At 45.7% G+C, this 20333-nt stretch overlaps 1 protein-coding gene across 4 annotated transcripts in view; it reads right to left on the bottom strand.

Annotated features, from left to right (window-relative positions):
• sema3fa (sema domain, immunoglobulin domain (Ig), short basic domain, secreted, (semaphorin) 3Fa) overlaps window positions 1-20333 on the bottom strand; it is an 81397-nt gene that overhangs the window by 7832 nt on the left and 53232 nt on the right. For 2 of the 4 annotated variants that reach the window (XM_029671808.2, XM_065026956.1), the window contains exons 3-10: window positions 15395-15555; window positions 15245-15307; window positions 13094-13213; window positions 11610-11696; window positions 9080-9173; window positions 6136-6255; window positions 4977-5116; window positions 3756-3870 (exon numbers count right to left, since the gene is read on the bottom strand). In XM_029671808.2, the coding sequence (XP_029527668.1) occupies window positions 3756-3870; window positions 4977-5116; window positions 6136-6255; window positions 9080-9173; window positions 11610-11696; window positions 13094-13213; window positions 15245-15307; window positions 15395-15555 (900 nt within the window). The remainder of the gene's footprint in view (window positions 1-3755; window positions 3871-4976; window positions 5117-6135; window positions 6256-9079; window positions 9174-11609; window positions 11697-13093; window positions 13214-15244; window positions 15308-15394; window positions 15556-20333) is intronic. The other 2 variants (XM_029671824.2, XM_065026961.1) reach the window with 1 other exon arrangement.

Genomic DNA, 20333 nt, shown 5'->3' with positions numbered 1-20333 from the left:
AGCCCCTTGTTGGAAACACAATTCCAGGGTAAATGTTTTCCATCGAGAGAAAAAGAGTGAGGGGAGGAGAGGGGGGGACATCGGCTGACTCTTTCAAGGACAGGGAGAGTAGATAGGATGTGTTAACCCACAGCCACAAGTCATTGGAAATGCCAATCACTAAGAATATCTAATGATTAGATGAAGCAGGAAACATTATACCCTCCATTTATAACTCTGGAACCTCTGTCATGTGCATTTATGAAGCCAGGCATTACTAAGATATTGAGCCTCGTAGATATCAAGCAACTCCACGCCCTGAACTTTTCAAATAAATCTCTGGGCAAAGATCAAGTTGAAATGGAAAATACTCAAAGAACAAAACAGCAGGTTTCTCCAATCACACACTCTCCAAACCCTTCTGGATTCAAGTTGAAGAACAAAATGTTACTGCCCAAGGCCTTATCAAGCCTTAAGAGTGTTCTCCCAAAGAATCAACTTTAAGCGTTTTAAACCACCACTCCTTATTTTTCTAAAGAGAGATGGCCCCTAATAAAAGCTGTAGCTATGACTGAGTTGCATTGAAATGATGTATGTAATCATCACAAATAAAATCATCCCTTCTTTATTGCCAGGGTAAGAGAATGACAGGTAAAGGCCGTAAACGAGAACGGGAATGAACTTTTGGTAAACGGGAGAGAAATTCCTAACACATCTGACGCCAGTTTGACAGCCCTCCTGGCTATAGACATGGGGGGGTGATATCAAGAACATTTGGAACAAGTTGCATCATTGGCTTTTATGCTGGATCTTTTTTGATGTGCCATAGCAGACAAAGACTCCTTGAGGCTCACTGAGTATCTAAAGTCAGCACATTGTTCCTGCAGAAATACCACATCTATGAGAGAAACGCCGTTATTCTCCAATGTGTATGTACACAGTATGGTGTTATTAAAGACCAATAAACCTACTGCACCTTTCATTTTCCCTATGAATGCCCAAAATACAATTCCCATTCATATCACGAGGAAGTGCAGTATAATATACAGGTAACTGACAAAATTAAGGAAACACCAACATAAAGTGTCTTAACAGGGCGTTGGATCACCACGAGCCAGAACAGATTCAATGCGCCTTGACAACTCTATTGGAAGGTGAGAAATTCCATCATTTGGTGTTTTGTTGATGGTGGTGGAAAACAGTTACTAATACACACACACACACACACACACACACGCTCTCTCTCTGTCTGTTCGTCTGTCTGATGACGGTCAGATGGTACTGTATATATGGTCTCTACCCTAGGGACCCGTCTGACTGCACAGCGTTACAACAGCAAACACAAATAAAAACCACACGACTCCCTTGGTGACACAGAAAAATATGTATTCAAAATGTCCGCACAAAAGCCCATTGCTCAAGAACGACGACTACGAGAAAAAGAACGGCAGATGATAAACAACTTTGACTGTCGAAGGAAGGGAAAGAGGTGGCTTCTGAGGTTTTGCCCTTTCTGTTATTATAAGGAACTATGAAATGAACCAGAAACCAAATGTTCCTTTCCCCCCATTACACGTTTGAAAAGGCAATAAAAAAATAACTTACTCTGACAGAGACACTGTGTGGAAACCTGCAAACTCACTTTCTCCCCCCCCCAATCTGTCTTCCTTTTCAGACTCTACTCTACATACAGTAGTTCCAATGCTGGCCTGGAAAGACAAGAAGACTTTCTCAACATCTGACTTTACTCCCATCTCTGCCCTCACCACCCCCTATCAGCCCCCCTAGCAGCCCCCCTCACCCCCCACCCCCCACCCCCTCAGCCCCCTCTCACCACCCCCTCAACCACCCTCTCAGCCCCCTCTCACCACCCCCCTCAATCACCCTATAAGCCCCCCACCCCCTCAGTCTCCTCTCACCACCCCCCAACCACCCCCTCAGCCCCCTCTCACCACCCCACCCTCAACCACCCCCTCAGCCCCACTCTGAACCCCTCTCTGCTATAGGCTGCCTGATGGTAGTGGTTGTGGGAAACCAAACCACAGACAGACGTGTGGTGGGTAGCTAAACGTTCAGGGGTGACAAGCCTAGTATGACCCTCACTGAGAGTGACCCAGACTGCAATTGACCTGCAGATGGGACATTTACATTGACAAAGAAATGAGTACGAATTGCTCAACATAAGTGAGTGGTTTGGGTAGACATGTGGTATCAAAACTGGTCATTCACAGCCCTCAGGCTAAAGCTAAAATGAGCCTCCACTGGGCTATAGTATAAAACAAACAGAATCAGTAAAAACAAATGACCTGCAATAAAACACAATCAGTTGTTGTGATTTGCATTTGACTGTCCTACTAATAACTAGTGTTCATAATCATTTCAAGGAGAGCGCTCAAGTCTCCTCAGAGTCCGACCTCCACAGCACAGCGCATCACACTAATGTTTCCCTGAGACGGTGAGCCACCAGTCATGTGAGGGGATAGATGTGATTGACAGGCAGGGGTGACCCCTGTAACCCTGCAAGGAGCTCCCCCCCTGGCTGGTTCAGAGACCGACCGTAAAGCCCTGCGCTTCATTACCAGTCCTCCCCAGACACCTCCACACACACCTCTACCCTCAGCACTTCCACTGCTGTCTGATTGAGCCAACCTGAACCCAGACATGCTTATCATACAGGAGTGATGTTGATGTCTAAAGCAAAACAGGCTGCAAGCTGGGTGGGACAGCGGTATCTTGATCCCTGCAGTACCTTCCTCAGAATTCCCCTTTCCTTTGGTTTACAATGGCAGAGAAGAAGAGTACAATGATTTTACAGACCCATCGTTACAACGTTGGAGCAGTCATAAACGCTTTGCCAATTTCCTTTTTTTGGGGGGAGCTAAATCAAACTATACCAGGAAGGAAAGCTGAAGACATGGTATATGTTAAAACAAAATGGAAGAGTTACTGTCTGTGAGAAATCCCTGTTTGGCTACGGTAAAGGTCAGCAGTAACCCTACGTACAGTAGTTTTCCGACTAGCCCGGTCACTTGGTCACATAGGAGCTTTCATTCTCCGGGTAGACTCTCGTGTAAGATCTGCTCCCACAATGATGGAATATTGGACAGCAGAATCCCAGACGCCACAATGTTACAGAACTCTAGAATCCAGACACATGATTCCTGTACGGGCGGATGTGTGTCGAACCAGAACACACACACACACACACACACACACACACACACACACACACACACACACACACACACACACACACACACACACACACACACACACACACACAGTGTCCGTTTCAAAGCCCAAACGAAACAGGAGTGCACTTTGAAACGGTTCAAAAGAACTCGGATGTTACAGAGATATCACAGTATGATTGCAGAGTGGGGTCTGAACGGATGGTTGGTCATTTTTACATGTTGTCGCTTTCATGTGCGGCTGACTATGTTTAGTGTTTAGAAGATGAGGGAGCAGAGGAGTAAGACAAAACTTGAGGAAAACTGGGAAGTTAGTGCAAGGGCTCGGACACACCAATAACGTTTGCTGGCCGAGAGTACTTAGCACCTCTGAACAGAGTGCCGGTTGTAATTTGATTAACGAGTGCGCACCGATTGAATCGCATGAAAATGTTGTCAGTCAGTCAGCAGTGGTCCGTAAAACACAGCGTTTTGAACAATCGGTAGACGAACGCCAGAACCACATTCGGTGGGATGTGTGCGAGCCTTAAGAACATAACTTAACAATTGGGTTATACCACTGTTGTAAAAATTCCGCCTACTTACGGAGCTCATCAAAGTGGGTCTCTATGCCGTCCACTCCAGGAACCGAGCAAATGAGTCTGGCCTTCAGGAAAGTGCTCCACTTGTTGACCAGACAGCAGTGTCCACCATCATCATTCTGCAAGGGGGGGGGACAAAAGGCAGTGTCACTCACACCTGACCCCTACACAAACACCACAAGTGGAACGATCCAAAGATCCAAATCAACAGCTGTTTTAGACAACTAGCAGCCAACACTAGTTTAGAGAGAAGCCGAGAGTAAAACCATCAGCTGTGTTTCAGTCTGTCTGCCCCATCTGTTGTGGACAGACGCCAACCCCTGCAGAGAGTAAAGGGAGTGAGGTGAAACGCGTTGACAATTATTCCCAATCCAGAACTCCTTGTACATTACAAAACATCTTCTAGACTTGTTGAACAGAGAAAATAGGAGTTTGAGAGACAATGTTCAAGTGGAAAAATCAGAGAATGCTATTTGTGCCACAATTTATATTGGAGTGATATAATAATCATCATCCAAATCCAAAGTTATATTCCATTATGTTGTAGCTTTTATAGTGATGTACTCAAAATTCGATCAAGTTGTGTGCTTTTTCTACCATGTATTTGTATGTGTATCTATGCCAGTAGTGCTATGTCTAGTGGGAGTCATCAGAGGACAGGGGCTTAGGATCCAGACACAGGCAAGAACCAGCGTCCCTAGGGTCCATTACGAGGCGTGCAGCGAGAGGGGGAAGGCTTGCACACAGCCCAGGGTCCCCCTCTAAGGATAAACAACGTTCTGAGTCACGGCAACCACTGGGACATACATACATCATTAGATAAACATTACCCTGAGTGTGTATGTGTATGTTTGCGCTTATGTGTAAATACTGGAGGCCAAAGGCAAACTCTCCCACTCCAACAGTTTATCACAAGGGGACAACAGCATTCCCTTTAGTTTGGGTTTCTTAGACTGCTCATTGGCTGTTGAGGAAGGGGGGGGGCTGTGTTGTTTTATGTCTGACTGTGTTGAATGCTAAGATACATTCATGGTTTATGCAGAGTTTCCAAGGAGACCCTTCTACTCTGGGGATGTCTCAGTATCATTAGTGGCGGGGTACTGGGTTCGCAGGGTCAAAGGTGACAATATGAGGCAAGGGTCAAAATATGACCTCTTTCACGTTCTTATTGACTGTATTTTTTGCAGATAATGAGTTACAGTATGTGGTTATGATGGCCACTTACCAGACAGATCCTGCCTATCCTGGACTGGGCCATGGGGCTCTGGCCCATCTCTGAAGCCTTCTCCCGGAAGAAGAAGTAGAGCTTGTCATCGTTCTTCTCAGCACTGTCTGGAATGAGGTGTGCCTTGATGAATGTGGGATCTGAAAGACAGAGAAAGTGCGAGAGAAAGAGAGCGAGAGAGAGGGAGAGAAAGAGAGAGAGAGAGAGAGGGAGAGAGAGGGAGAGAAAGAAAGAGAGGGAGGGAGAGAGAGAGAGAGAGAAAGAGAGAGAGAGAGAGAGAGAGAGAGAGAGAGAGCGCTGATAATGAGACAGATGCTAGTGAGAGTCAATTGAGGCCTAAATTTGAGCTCATGTCACTGCTGTACATTCCAAATATCCCTCATTATTCTCACTCTATGAGCACAATATGGCGTCGCCCTCTCTTCTCATGCTGGCTCACTGATTGGGGCACTGCTGGACACATCAAATAAACCCGGTCCTCCCTGCTGCTACAGAGACACAACCCAAATGGGGGCAGACCCTGTGGAGGGTGGGGAACATTAAGCCATATTGGAAGAGCAGGATGTCCTAGTGTGGCCCTGGGGCTGATAAACAGGACTCAGGAGGGGATGGGGTATGCCTCCTGCTGGTAGACGGTTGGGGGGGCAACAGGGTCACTTTGGAGAACTGCCTGGGACCCAGCCCTACTCTGAAATAATCAAAGGTGGCAACACTGACCTCCCAAACCCACCCAGCCAGCAGAACTAACGTGTACAGTCTCGTAACTTTAGACTGTGGAGAATAAGAGACCAGGATCCAACAAAGAGCAATACATACATGATGAAATGCCAGCAGACATGTATGGCATTAGAACAAACCATGGATGATTCGGCCACAGCACATACAGCATGTGTCGAGGCTGACGCATGACAGTGAGGAGAAACGTTTCCCTAACAGTTCCTAGAAAAGGCATTACTGGTTTGATGTGATAGGCATGTTTGACTTTCTAATGGCTGGAACAGCTAGAGGCTTGGACCAGAGCCATATATACAGTATGAGATAGGTACTGTGAGACAGCACCGGAATGTAGAGACTGAGGAATCGATTGACACACAACGGAAGTATAAAGACAAACGCCATAGAGAGATGATGTTTGTCAGGATGAGACGTTAGACGTTACCATTTAACCATTTGGAGTTGTATTGGTCCGTCCTCATGGCTGTCTGTTTCCCCAGAGTACGGAAAATGGACGCGTCTGTCCCCATGAAGTCAATGTAGACCCCCGCGTAGAGCTCCCCATCTGTCAATCACACACAGAGAGAGAGAGAGAGAGAGAGAGAGAGAGAGAGAGAGAGAGAGAGAGAGAGAGAGAGAGAGAGAGAGAGAGAGAGAGAGAGAGAGAGAGAGAGAGAGAGAGAGAACCCACTTTTAGACATAATATGACATTTGAAATGTCTTTATTCTTTTGGAACTTTTGGAAGTGTAATGTTTACTGTTCATTTTTTTATTGTTTATTTCACTAAGTGTTTATTATCTATTTCACTTGCTTTGGCAATGTAAACATATGTTTACCGTGCCAATAAAGCCCTTAAATTGAAATTGAATTGAGAGAGAAGGGGTGAGAGAGAGAGAGAGAGAGAGAGAGAGAGAGAGAGAAAGAGCGAGAGAGAGAAAGAGAGAGAGAAATCAATGGGAAGATCATAGAAAGACAATAACAAAGAGGTTGACAGGAAGGAAACCACAGGTGATTAGTGACTACAGTCCTTTGTTATGGAGATATGGCCCTGTTTTCTTTAGGGCAGGAACACACTGTATCCCTCCGCTCACCATAACCAACAGTAGCCCTCAGCTGGTGGCCAGGGTCAGGCTGGACAAAGAGGAAATAGATCCCAGGGTAGACACTGGGGACCTGGGGCAGGATGTGAGGATGTGGTCATTGTCGCAGGCCATGCTAACAGTGTGGGGTGGAGACCTGGGAAATGCCCACCCCCAGTTGATTGTGGCTGAGTGTGAGTGAGCAGGCGCTGCCCCAGTATGGGACCTGCTTAGAGAGTTGACAGATCTCCCTAAAGACAAGACAGCATTTTCCTTCTACAATCGGATCAGATTGAACCTCTTCACCATAGCGACCAAACACGACAGAAATATTGGGGTCAAGAGAGGTACATTGAAATCTATAACAGAGGAATTCCTTGTTTTGAATTTGTGTGGTACAGTATGACTCTGGCCACATTGTAGGTCGGTTATGTAATAGCTGAGTTGCTGCAGTAAGTGGATGCTTGGTAGTTTAGTAGTCAGCTCTAGGTGTGGGCTGACCGGTGGTGTAAAGTACTTTAGTAAAAATACTTTAAAGTAGTATTTAAATGGGTTTGGGGGGTATCTGTACTTTAATATTAAGATTTTTGTCAACTGTTACTTTTACTTCTCTACATTCCTAAAAAAATAATTTACTTTTTACTCCATACATTTTCCCTGACACCCAAAAGTACTCATTACATTTTGAATGCCTAGCAGGACAGGATTCACACACTTACAACATCAAGAGAACATCCCTGGTCATCCCTACTGCTTCTGATTTGGTAGACTCACTAAACACTAATACTTTAATTGTATATCATGTCTGAGTATTGGAGTGTGCCCCTGCCTATCTGTAAATAAAATATAAAAAATAAAATTGTGCTGTCTGGTTTGCTTAATATAAGCTATTTGAAATTATACTTAAGTATATTTAAAACCAAATACTTTTTGACCATTACTCAAGTAGTATTTTACTGGGTGACTTTCACTTTTACTTTAAGTAATTTTCTTTCTATTAAAGGTATTGTTACTTTTACTCAGTGGTGTAAAGTACTACTTAAGTAGTTTTTTGAGTATCTGTACTTTACCATTTATATTTTTGACGACATTCCTAAAGAAAGTAATGTACTTTTTACTCCATACATTTTCCCTGACAGCCAAAAGTACTCATTACATTTTGAAGGCTTTGCAGGACAGGAAAATGGTCAATTTTTTTTGTACCATCATCTTTGAAATGCAAGAGAAAGGCCATAACGTGTTATTCCAGCCCAGGTGCAATTTAGATTTTGGTCACTAGATGGCATCAGTGTATGTGCAAAGTTTTAGACTGATCCAATGAACCATTGCATTTCTGTTAAAAATGTTGTATCAAGACTGCCCAAATGTGCCTAATTTGTTTATTAATAACTTTTCATGTTTAAAATTGGGCAATCTCCTCAAACAATAGTACGATATTATTTCACTGTAATAGCTACTGTAAATTGGACAGTGCAGTTAGATTAACAAGAATTTAAGCTTTCTGTGATAAATCTGTATCCTGGAAAATGTTCTTGTTACTTAAAACCTCATGCTAATCGCATTAGCCTACGTTAGCTCAACCGTCCCGTGGACACCAATCCTGAAGAAGTGTTAATGTAAGGAATTTGAAATGATTTATACTTTTACTTTTGATACTTAACCATATTTAAAAGCAAATACTTTTAAAAAACTAGTATTTTGCTGGGTGACTTTCAATTTTACTTGAGTCATTTTCTGTTAAGATATATTCACTTTTACTCAAGTGTGACAATTGGGTACTTTTTCCACCACTGGGGCTGACATAGGAGGTCACAGAGGGGGGTCATGGGTAGTGTCACACAACTCTGGGTGGCTGGGAGGTCAGTGGAGTCAAGCCAGAGAGGAAGAGGTCAACTGCCAAGTCTGACCACCTGCCTTTAAGCTGCTGACAACACCAGACCACCTACTGATATGAGACATTTACATACCGATGTATGCTTTACCCATTAAGAATGTTCAATCCAGCAAATAACTTTGCAGTACACTCTTTTTGATTATGACAATAATGTGACAATGGGACAGTTAACGTCACCACAGGGTAGCTGCACATGAAAAGAGGCAGAAGTATTTGAATTAACAAGCTCCAGAGTGTGACTAGCCAATGGTGCAGTAATAGCTTCCACAAGGGTTGGACTGACCCCAAACATTCCTTGGGGAAGAGAGGAATAAACCTTGACGGGAAACAAACCTTTTGTTTCCATAGAAAGACATTCAAGTCTTCCAATAATGGAAGAAGTGAGCTGAGAGAAAGGAGATAAACAGGAACTTACTGATCAAAGCTGAGACGCTGTTGAGTTTAGGGTCGTAAGGACATTTGCCTTTACCCGAATCCACCTTGCCCGGCTCCAAACGGAAGATATATTCCTGCAATAAACAATAAAATATGTAAACTACCATTCATTATTCTGTCATTTCCATTGAGAACACAGAGCAGAGTTGATCCCGGCCTTATAGAATTTGTGTATTACAAGTTTTCACATACTGTAGTCCTGTGGAGGGAGATACTGACACATGGATGACGATACATTGGCAGACCAGTAAAGGGCAACACCATGAAGTGATGGGCAGACTAGAGGTTGGTACACAAATGGTTTCTGAGCACGTCTCTCAAATGCTGTTTTTGTACTGATCCAGATGTTCTCTCTGCTTCCACACGACAAGCGGTGCCAGAGCAACACGTCTGACACCAGCAGGCTCCTGAAGAGCTTCGATCCCCAAGCCATAAGACTGATAAATAGCTAACTAAATATCTAACTAAATAGCTACATGGACTATCTGCATTGACCCTTTAATTTCTATTTTTGCACTGACGCTATGCACACTCACAGGACCCTACACATTCAAACACACGCACATGCACACACACACACACACACACACACACACACACACACACACACACACACACACACACACACACACACACACACACACCAATGGCTTCCACACATAACATGCACACACACACGCAAACGCACACACACGCACACACACACACACACACACTTCAATGGCTCCCACACATAACACGCACACACACACGCACACGCACACACACACATACACACATTTCAATGGCTCCCACACATAACACGCACACACGCGCACACACACACACTTCAATGGCTCCCACACATAACACGCACACACGCACACACACACACACACACACACACACACACACACACACACACACACACACACACACACACACACACACACACACACACACACACACACACACACACACACACTTCAATGGCTCCCACACATAACACGCCCACACACACCCGCACTAAACCTAACTCAGACAGACAGACAGACAGCATATCCTGTATGCTGCTGCTACTCTGTTCATCATATATCCTGATGCCAAGTCACCTTGGTATTGGTATTGGAACTGACCCTGCATATAGCTTACTTACATTCTCCTGTCCTTCTTATTTCTATTTCTTGTGTGTTTTTGTTCTACTTTCCTTTATTTTATAATACTACGGACATTGTTTACTACATTGTTGGGAAAGAGCTTGCAAGAAAGGCATTACTTGAAACTATGTAAAACACACACTCACACACCCGTATTAGCGCTGAGCCAGGGAGTACGACGCGTACAAGGCCGGGTTATCGGCGTGACGGAGTGCTTGAGCTAAAATATGCAGAGAGCGATAGAAAACTCATCCACCCTGCTCCTAGTGTTAGTGATGCGGAGGAGAGCTCGGGTCTGCGAGCCAGGAGGACATTTTTAGCATCTGTCTCAACATTGTGTCAAGTAGCTTGCTGTACTACTGAGGGTTGGTAGTAATAATAATGTTATATTAGTTCAACATTTGTGATTGAATGTAGAGCATGTGATTTAGGCACGGTAATGGAAAACCTAAACAGATTGGCTTTCAAGAAACATGAAACGTAAACGCTTTCCTTTTGCGCCTAAGAAGAAAACTGTCCTTTCACTTAGCTGACAATTAATTATCACATGCCAAAAAATGCTCATTACACACGTCAGGATTACATATTTGACTAAAAGGCGAGTTGGACAAATACACTTCCCCCTCCCCCAAAAAAAGACTGTTTGCAGACTGTTTGGAACTGAAGCTAGGATGCTATAGTTGGACTGTGTTCTTATACCCTGGTGTCTATGGTTCCACTTGACGTAGCTCCAGTACATACCCTCCCTGGATGGCTCCCATGACACATGAAGGCAGTACATTTACACAAAGCATTCATTTGTTTTCCCAAGCTACCAGGGTGAATCAGGATCTCTACATTTGTAAGTAGTCCATTTATTGCAAACTTTTGACAGTATATATTTATGGCCAAAGTTGTGTATCTTCTCTGACTTGTTGTGGTACTCATTGGAATGGATCTTGCCATTGTCCTCCACCACACATGTTTTTATTGCATGCCTTTGAATGATTTGGCTAATATTAATACGTAGCCTACCTCTCAACATTCTAGTAGCCAAGATGAATTATAGACCAAGTACAGTAAAATCCCTTTTTTAAAAGTAGGCCTTTTGAGGTCACAAAAATCAAGTCATATTGGATGCTAGTGAATGTAAAGTACTGGACTCTGTTATACTAACCAACTTAACCTATGAATAAAACAGCTCTACTATTTAACTGTGATCATAAACAGTTGAATCCAAATCTCTAACACCTTATTTCATCCACACCATAGTCAGCTGCGTCCATTTTGAATCTCAGCAGGAGGAACATGATAAGACAGGGCCTCTAAGACCCCAAATGGGCACCTGACCCAGGACCAGGTTCTACGGTAGCCTCCCCTCGGCCCACGGCCCACCTTTGGCTCCACAGGCCCTGCCGTAGTGGTGAAATCTGCCGCCCGGTTGGTCCTCCCTCCGGACTGGGCCGCCTGCAGGTAGTGGGCCTAAAAAAAGAGGACACGTGCCACGCGATTACCACGACGGTCCCATCGGCTGCACCCAACCGGAGACCCCAAAACCAATGGAAAATTCAGTGAAAATTCAACCGAAGAGTTGACCAGGAGCAGAACAGAAAAAGCTCAAAGAAAGACCCATAACCGTAAAAAAAAAAAAAAAAAAACATGACCACAACAGAAGAAATTAGTTTGGACTCCATGAGGAATGAAAAGACTGACAGAGGTGAGAGAATAGAACCCAAAAAAGTAACAAATCAGAACTCTAGTAAACCGCGCTAGAGAGTTCAACAGAGAGTTCAGTGATGATGTCATGTGCATAAATCAATCTGGATGAGTATCAGTACCAGCCTCTATCTAGGTTGCCAGATACATGCAGAAAACATGGTATGTCATGCACGTGCACACATAGCCAAGGTTCAGCAACATATACAAGACAAACGAGATAAAGGTGGACCCATTTAGGTGAAAAGGAGCTCAGAGAGAAAAAGGACAATGGCGGGAGTGATCTCAGAGAAGGCGATGTGTAGGTCGTATCTGGAAAACCTTGGTTAGCTGTCTAAGGACTCAACACGTGCGAGGCCTTTGGAACGAACACTGGGAGAACTCCCAAAACAAATGGTTTCTGTTTACAGCTCTAATTTTACCCAAGGAAAACCTTTACAGTACAAGTGACGTAGCTAGCGGATGAATGACAAGGGGGCGACTGGCCTGTACATTGAAACCCAAGTCCTCCAATTAAACGCTGAGACTAAACAGGCGGGATAGCAACAGTAAGTGTGCACTGGGGACGGCAGCTGCCGAAGCTCTGATGTCTGCTGGTCTATGAGGGACAGAGGGAGGAATGGAGGGATGGGGGACGGGGGGCCGGGGGACGGGGACGGGGGGGGTGAGTTACAAGGCCGGTGATGGATGAGAGGCTCCATCAGTAATGATGGGCTTTCAGAGCCTCCCAGTCAGGCCAGAACACTACACATAAACAGGTGAGGGGGGAGAGGAGACCGCCGCTAGAGGGGGGAAATAGTAGCAGCTGTTTTAGACACACTTTCAACATGCTCTTCCCACCGCTACTATAGCTGGCAGTTAGCTTCCTATGGTGGACGTTAGCTGCCTCACCAACAGGATCCACCACAACAGTGTGACACAAAGTGCCCGGGACAAAGGAGAGTTACACATCTGTGGAGAGCTCACTATTAAGCCTTTCTCTGGGTTCACAAGACCATGGACAGAGCGAGTCAATGTGAACAGGGGAGCAGAAAATGAGCGGCGGAAAGGAACAGACCGTGACAATGACAGACGAGGTGGGTTGATTGACAGATCTGACTCTGAAAGAGGGGGAGTTCAGGGGTCAGTGTCACCATGGTCAGATACATCTTGTCTCTGGTTACCTGGGACCTGCGTCCGCGGTCCACATAGGTGCAGACGGGGTTGTAGGCCCCTGTTCCACACACGTATAGGTGGGTCCGGTTCCACGGCTCGATCAGACGGATGAAGTTCCCACATTCCCCCTGAAAGAGAAAATCAAAAAACGTTAATAATAGGAGACGTTTAGGCCTTCTGAGAAAAACAAAATGTCAAACTGATGATGAATAACCTTCAGCTAACCACCTCAAACACCCTCAGCTACCATTTCTGATTGATCTGAGTCTGGTGTTTGGCTGCAGTACTACTCCCTGCTGGCTTTCTTTATTGGACACACACACACACACTTGTACACGCACGCTGGAACACAAACACACACAGAGTCCGGCTTTAGAATAGGACAGGTCAGCGGCCCCTTCTTGGAGGTGCTGGTAATGAGAACAGATCTGTGCCTCTACGATCTGAGGCCCCTAATCTCACCTACCAGCTGTATGGAAACCCAGTCCCCGTGCCTTAACCCCAGCCAGTCCCCTTGCCTTAACGCCAGCCAGTCCCCCTGCCTTAACCCCAGCCAGTCCCCTTACCTTAAACCCAGACAGTCCCCTTGCCTTAACGCCAGCCAGTCCCCCTGCCTTAACCCCAGCCAGTCCCCTTACCTTAAACCCAGCCAGTCCCCTTGCCTTAACCCCAGCCAGTCCCCTTGCCTTAACACCAGCCAGGCCCCCTGCCTTGACCCCAGCCAGGCCCCCTGCCTTAACCTCAGCCAGGCGCCCTGCCTTAACCTCAGCCAGATCCCCTGCCTTAACCCCAGCGAGTCCTCCTGCCTTAACCCCAGCCAGGCCACCTGTCTTAACCTCAGCCAGGCCCCCTGCCTTAACCTCAGCCAGGCCCCCTGCCTTAACATCAGCGAGGTCCCCTGCCTTAACCCCAGCCAGGCCCCCTGCCTTAACCCCAGCCAGGCCCCCTGCCTTAACCCCAGCCAGGCCCCCTGCCTTAACCCCATCCAGGCCTCCTTGCTGGCCACAGTTATACAGGATTACACAGCTAAGGCCAGTCCGGACAGATACGATCTCTGTGAGTGCTGCATGCTGTCCATCTTGTTGCAAGAGAAAAGGATGTACCAACCATCCACAATGAGATGTGTGTAGAATAGGGGATAAGCCATTTTAGCATAGCTAACCCAAACAACATGACAGATGCACACCAGTCAATTCATTTCATTGTGTGTGTGTTGGTGTGTGTGCGCATATGTGTGTGTGCACAGGTGTGTGCATTATTCATTCCACAGTTGTGCTCCCCCCAAGAGTGCGGTGTGCATGATTGCCTTTGACCTCTTGCCTGAACTGACATCCCCTTTGAATTGCTTTTGAATTGTCATCATCTGTCATTCCCTAAAGAGGCCAGGTTTGCCAAGATGTCTACAGCCAATTTAATATTGTATTATTACGGTGTTGGAATTCCACCCCTCTCTCACATATGCCTGCACAATACACACACACACACGCACACATGCACGCTAGCTCATACATGCATATGCACACACAGGGGCCCATACTATGTAACCAAAGGCGGTGAGATGTGTGGGTCAGCGAGCACGTTTAAATGAACATTCCAGTAGGATAAACAGAGGCCTGCTCTCTCAATACCAGCAGGGGAGCACGGTTATTATCCAAACCCCCCTTCACCTCTCCACCATACCCCATCCTGCATGCCACTGCCCAAATACACCCCTTAGGGCTGTGTGTGGGGGTGTCGACATGTGTGAACAAATCAACAGAGAATTCAGAGGAGGATCAGACCTTGATATGGATTTAAATGGTGCTCTTAGGTCCACGGGGGGCTTGTGTGTGTGTGTGTGTGTGTGTGTGTGTGCGTGCGTGCGTGCGTGCGTGCGTGCGTGCGTGCGTGCGTGCGTGCGTGCGTGCGTGCGTGTGTGTGTGTGCATGTGCGTGTGTGTGTGTGTGTGTGTGTGCGTGCGTGTGTGTGTGTAAAGGTACCTCTGAAACAGATGTGGTTAAACAGGAGCTTTAGCCTTCAGCTACAGTCCTTCACACCCTAACGACCATTTTAGCATGATTCAAATGGGTAATGGGAGGGTAATGTTGGATAAGGAATGAATGATGTCAACAGCCCAACTAACCCAAATGTCACGATGGTTGAGAGAGCACGGTACTTACGTTGGTATCCTTCCCCGACAAAACACACTCTGTCTTCCTCTGAGGAGCCACAGGCCAGTGAATCTGAGAGAGAAAGGAAAGAGCTGGTTAGTTTTAATGCTTCACTATACAGCCGGTCTAGGATCAATGGTGGCTTGGGGCGTCTCTTACTATGAGCGGCTCCTTGTTGATGTCGTGCAGGTCCAGGGACAGGATGTAGTCCTTGCTGCCCACGTACATGCGGTCGTGGTCCTCGTCCATACGCAGGATACGGTAGTCTGTTGAGTTGAGCAGGAAGGAGAAGTGGTGGGCAGTGCCAGTAGATCGCAGCTCTAGAGAGAGTGAGAGAGAGAGAGAGAGAGAGAAATAGGTTTAATCACTGTCGTCATGAACACTGTGGCCGTAAAGTGCAGCATATATACACATTGAGAAACACGTGTAGCCCACAGAGTGTTTCACCGACCGAGCGATTAGCCTTTATTGGGAGTCAGTTCAGGGCAACACAATCCTAGAACTGGCACAGGAACTTCACAGTAACAGTCTTTTGCTTGCCAAAACTCTGAAAATACTGTTTCTGGAAATGATATTTCCTCCACATAAAGTCATGCCAAACATATCCAAGCACACAGACAAAAACAAATGTTGTACCATACCATGTTTAGAGCAACGTCAACCGCTCATAAAAACACGCTCCAAATCTAGACCTCCGACACCCCCACTACCCAGCTAACATCTACAGTAGCTGTGGTGGAGCGAGCCTGCTACTCCAATCTGTTGTTTGGAGTCAGTTGTTCTGTATGCAATACGGACCTTCACAGCCTGTTATTATGGTTTTGGTGTGACTCATAGTATAGAAATGTAATATACACATCCCAAACGTGACACACAAAGAGCCTTTCCATAGACGTTTTCATTCTGTGTAAAAAAAGTCCAATTTAAAAGGTGCCCGTCAGGCTGTGGGTGATGCAAGACTAGCAGGGAAAGGACGCTATCTGTTCCGCTGTAGCGTGGGAACTAAAGGAAGGCACACTCAGAAAGAAAACGCAACCTGAGTTTGCAAGAAGAGTGTTTCGGTGTAAATTGCCATGCTGCACAATATCATAAGCCACCATAAACCTCATAGCCTGTCTGAGAGGTGGGGGCTGGGAGGGGAGAGAGAGACAGAGGAGGCTGAAACATGGGAGCAGACAGCCTGCGTGCCAGATACCGGCTATCATCTCTGATCTGGCCCTGGTAATGGAAGACTTGTAACGTGACTCCAGTCCTAGTGTTCTAGTATTGTAGGGCCACCTGTAGAGGACAGCCCAGCTGAATCAGGCTGCCGACACAAGGAGAGGAACAATTTCTTTAAAACAAAAAGGATCACTTTAAGAAAACGAAACATTCTGGCCACACCACAGTCCAATATTACACGTAGCTTCAAATGTCATGTGAACTCATTGTAATGGTTTTTAAACAATCTGGAAATAAAATCTCTCGCAAATGACTCATCTCTGCCGTTAATAGCAGATTGCTGCCGGGGATTAGTGTGTGTGTGCGCGCTTCTGTGTGAGATCAGCGGGCGTGAGGGCAGATGGATGGGAGGTCTGGGACACAGAGTAGAACTTTATCCCTCTCCTCTTGCCATTAGTTTCAGCTAATCTGGTGTGGTATGAAAATGGCTCCATTAGAGGTTGTGAGAGAAGACTTGAGCTGGGCGGGAATCTGACAGACAATCTATCTCTCTCCCTCAAGGTGGGCCTTCTCTCTCCGTGCAGCTCGGGAAAGTTGATCCAGCACTTGGATCCCGAACGTCCCAGAGGACACCACGATGGAAGTCCTGTTCATTTTCCACTCCAATGGGTGCAGACAAATGACCCGCTGTCCTCTGGAACTTCTACTACATCTCAAGAGCCCTCTCAACTCCCCTGCACCAAATTGTACGCTGCATTGAATCGAAAGGAGAAAGCTGGAGACGGATTACTCTCAGTAAAAAAGTCCTCCCCACAACAGCTTTAGTGAACATCTGTCCATGTGGAAATAAAAGTGTATACTATTGTGTTTACCCAGATGGGAGAAGTGATTAAGTGAGCTGGGGAGCTCTCCACTGCACACAGAGACACAGGAGATGGTGTAACTGTAATACTGACATGGGCCCACTGGCAGAGGGCTCCTCAGCTGTTAACGTGGTGAGCGCTAGCTTCTGTCTTTTGGAAACTCTGTTACGGTATTGTTATGGTTTAGCAGGTGTGATCTAGCCACACACAGAGGAGATGGTGATATATAGTGCAAGGCGTCTTCCCTTTCTCCGCCGGTTAACGTGAATGCACTTCCAAACACATGCACTAACCCTCACTAACCATAACCCAGACAGACAAGAGCACCCCTTCCAGAACAGATACAGAACGCACGCAACACACACACACACACACACACACACACACACACACACACACACACACACACACACACACACACACACACACACACACACACACACACATTAGAAAGGTCATCTCCCTTCATAAACACCCCAGTCTGAGCAGCCCTGTGTTGTTGTCAACTCAGGTCATCAGCAGGCGGGACACCAGCCAGCCAGCCCTTCCTTGCCGTGCCCAGACATCACTCCCGTCCCATCCCGTGGTGCTGCTGGCTGGAGCACCGGGCTGAGGGGATACTGGAGACGCTGAGTTCAGAGGACAAGCCGTCACCAGCTGACATGTGGCATTCATCACCTCCGCGCTGAGATTAGCACTCAGGGTCATTTGAATGGAACCGCTGCAGCCTGCTTGCTCTGTTTCTAACGCTTGACTGCATGGGGGGGGGGGGGAGTTAGGCAGTGCCAAAGTCTCTAGCAAGTCCAAGGTCATAGGAGAGACACAGACACAGACAGAGAGACAGACAGACATAGGAAGAGTACAAGTGACAGGCAGACATCCATCACAAACCTTATCAGTCACACCAGCCTCTAGTATGAGTCTGTCAGGACATCTCTCAACTGCCTCTCTATACTCCAATAACCTGTCTCTCAAATTCTTCTTTATCAATTTCTATCATTTCTGATGTAGAGCATAGAAATCGTTGAACCCTTAGTGAAATAGCTCAAGTGTAGCGCCCAGACAGAGATAACTTATGAAGACCAACAACCTACAGATATAGAACTCGTATTCTCCAGCTGGCAACAAAGAAGAAACGACATGAACTGTAACAGATATCGAGAAACCTACAGAGAATGTTGAAATAGCAGGACACTTCATATCTGCACATTCGGCTTGAGTCCGTCCCCTACATAGTGCACTACCTTCATAGCGCTCTGGTCAAAAGCAGCGAACTACATAGAGAATAGGGTACCATTCGGGATACACAGTGGCTACTCAGTGGAGCCTCTAATTCAAATCCTTAATCAGGGCAACATAAACTCAGCAAAAAAAGAAACGTCCGCTCACTGTCTTTTGGGATAGGGGGCAGCATTTATTTTCTTCAGACATAGGAATTCTCACGTTGGAACATTATTGATGTTTATGTTAAAAACATCCTAAAGATTGATTCCATACATCGTTTGACTTGTTTCTACGACCTGTGATGGAACTTTTCAAGTTTTTGTCTGGACGAAGTGCTCACACCTCATGAAGATGGATTACTGGGCTGAACACGCTAACAACAAGTGGCTATTTGGACATAAATGATGGACTTTATGGAACTTTATGGAACAAATCAGTCATTTATTGTCGAACTGGGATTCCTGGGAGTGCCTTCTGATGAAGATCATCAAAGGTAAGTGAATATTTATAGTGTTATTTCTAACTTCTGTTGACTCCAAAATGGTGGATATTTCTCTGGCTGGATTGGGCACTGATCGCCGTTCTCAGATTATGCTTTTTACGTAAAGTTTTTTTGAAATCTGACACAGCGGTTGCATTAAGGAGAAGTCTATCTTTAATTCTGTGAATAACACTTGTATCTGTTATCAATGTTTATTATGAGTAATTCTGCAAAATCACCGGATGTTTTGGAATCAAAACGTTACTGCACATAGCGCACCAATGTAAACTGAGATTTTTGGATATAAATATGCACATTATTGAACAAAACATACATGTATTGTGTAACATGATGTCCTATGAGTGTCATCTGATGAAAATCATCAAAGGTTAATGATTCATTTTATCTATATTTCTGCTTTTTGTGACTCCTATCTTTGGCTGGATAAATCATTTGTTGTGCTTTCACTGTAAAGCATTTTTGAAATCGTACACAATGGGTAGATTAACAAGATGTTTATCTTTCATTTGCTGTATTGGACTTGTTAATGTGTGAAAGTTAAAAAAATAATAATAATAATAATAATTTCGCACGCTGTCTTTTCAGCAGAATGTTGTCGAGGGGTTCCGCTAGCGGAATGCCTGCACTAGAAAGGTTCAAAAACAAGCACACACTCACAAATGCGTTTATTTTCAGCAAACTTAACAAGTGTAAATATTTGTTAGAACAGGATTCAACAACTGAGACATAAACTAAACAAGGTCCACAGACATGTGACTAACAGAAATGGAATACTGTGTCCATGAACAAAGAGGGGGGTCAAAATCAAAAGTAACAGTCAGTATCTGGTGTGGCCACCAGCTGCATTAAGTACTGCAGTGCATCTCCTCCTCATGGACTGCACCAGATTTGCTAGTTATTGCAGTGAGATGTTAACCCCACTCTTCCACCAAGGTACCTGCAAGTTCCCAGACATTTCTGGGTGGAATGGCCCTAGCGTTCACCCTCCGATCCAACAGGTCCCAGAGTTGCTCAAAGGGATTAATATTCGGGCTCCTCGCTGGCCATGTCAGAACACTGACATTCCTGTCTTGCAGGAAATCAGGCACAGAACAAGCAGTATGGCTGGTGGCATTGTTATGCTGGAGGGTCATGTCAGGATGAGCCTGCAGGAAGGGAGGAGGATGTCTTCCCAGTAACGCACAGCGTTGAGATTGCCTGCAATGACAACAAGCTCAGCCCGATGATGCTGTGACACACCCCCCCAGACCATGACGAACCCTCCACCTCCAAATCGATCCTGCTCCAGAGTACAGAGTATGGTGTAATGCTCATTCCTTCGACGATAAACGCGAATCCGACAATCACA

This window comes from Oncorhynchus nerka, linkage group LG2 (genome assembly GCF_034236695.1).
Source record: "Oncorhynchus nerka isolate Pitt River linkage group LG2, Oner_Uvic_2.0, whole genome shotgun sequence".
NCBI classification, from domain to species: domain Eukaryota; kingdom Metazoa; phylum Chordata; class Actinopteri; order Salmoniformes; family Salmonidae; genus Oncorhynchus; species Oncorhynchus nerka.
This window is presented reverse-complemented; position numbering and strand designations above follow the sequence as displayed.